The following is a 446-nucleotide window of genomic DNA, read 5'->3' as shown; positions in this document are numbered from 1 at the left end:
TGAGCTGCCGGCATGGCCCGGCAGAGCCTTCCTCCCACTCAGGAACTTCCTCCTCCTCTCATAGCAATAGCTCTTAGGGGCTGCAGGTGCTCATCTCCTTGCTTGCCCCTCCCGCTTAGCTTTACCCCTTCAGGACAGCCACCAGCGCTGTCCCAAAAATGAGCCACGAACCCTATCAGGTACTTGGTGCCGGCAAGGTGCCAGCGTGTTTTATCCTGGTACGAGGTCCCACCTCGGGCAGCTGCGCCGGCACAGCCCCGTCCCCTCCTTGGCTCGGACGCACACGGTGGCACCACTCGCGTCCCTGCTGCAGAGCCAGTGCCACCCCCAGGGATGGTCAGGACCAATGTATCTTAATACAAGAAATCAACTTTTTAAAGAATGTTTCTACCCAAAGCTTCCTGTAGAAGCAGAGTTTATTCTTGTGAGAAATGCAATAAATATCT

The 446-nt window shown here is 55.4% G+C and overlaps 1 protein-coding gene across 1 annotated transcript in view; it reads left to right on the top strand.

Annotated features, from left to right (window-relative positions):
• The window catches only part of SPHK1 (sphingosine kinase 1), a 2027-nt gene extending 1865 nt beyond the window's left edge, over positions 1–162 (top strand). The window contains exon 6 of the mRNA XM_010192895.1: positions 120–162. Coding sequence (XP_010191197.1) covers positions 120–162 — 43 coding nt within the window. The remainder of the gene's footprint in view (positions 1–119) is intronic.
• The last annotated feature ends 284 nt before the right edge of the window (positions 163–446 follow it).

The sequence above is a fragment of the Mesitornis unicolor genome, unplaced genomic scaffold (genome assembly GCF_000695765.1).
Source record: "Mesitornis unicolor isolate BGI_N332 unplaced genomic scaffold, ASM69576v1 scaffold18859, whole genome shotgun sequence".
Lineage (NCBI taxonomy): Eukaryota > Metazoa > Chordata > Aves > Mesitornithiformes > Mesitornithidae > Mesitornis > Mesitornis unicolor.
The sequence above is the reverse complement of the archived record's forward strand: the minus strand, read 5'-3'. Positions and strand labels throughout refer to the sequence as shown.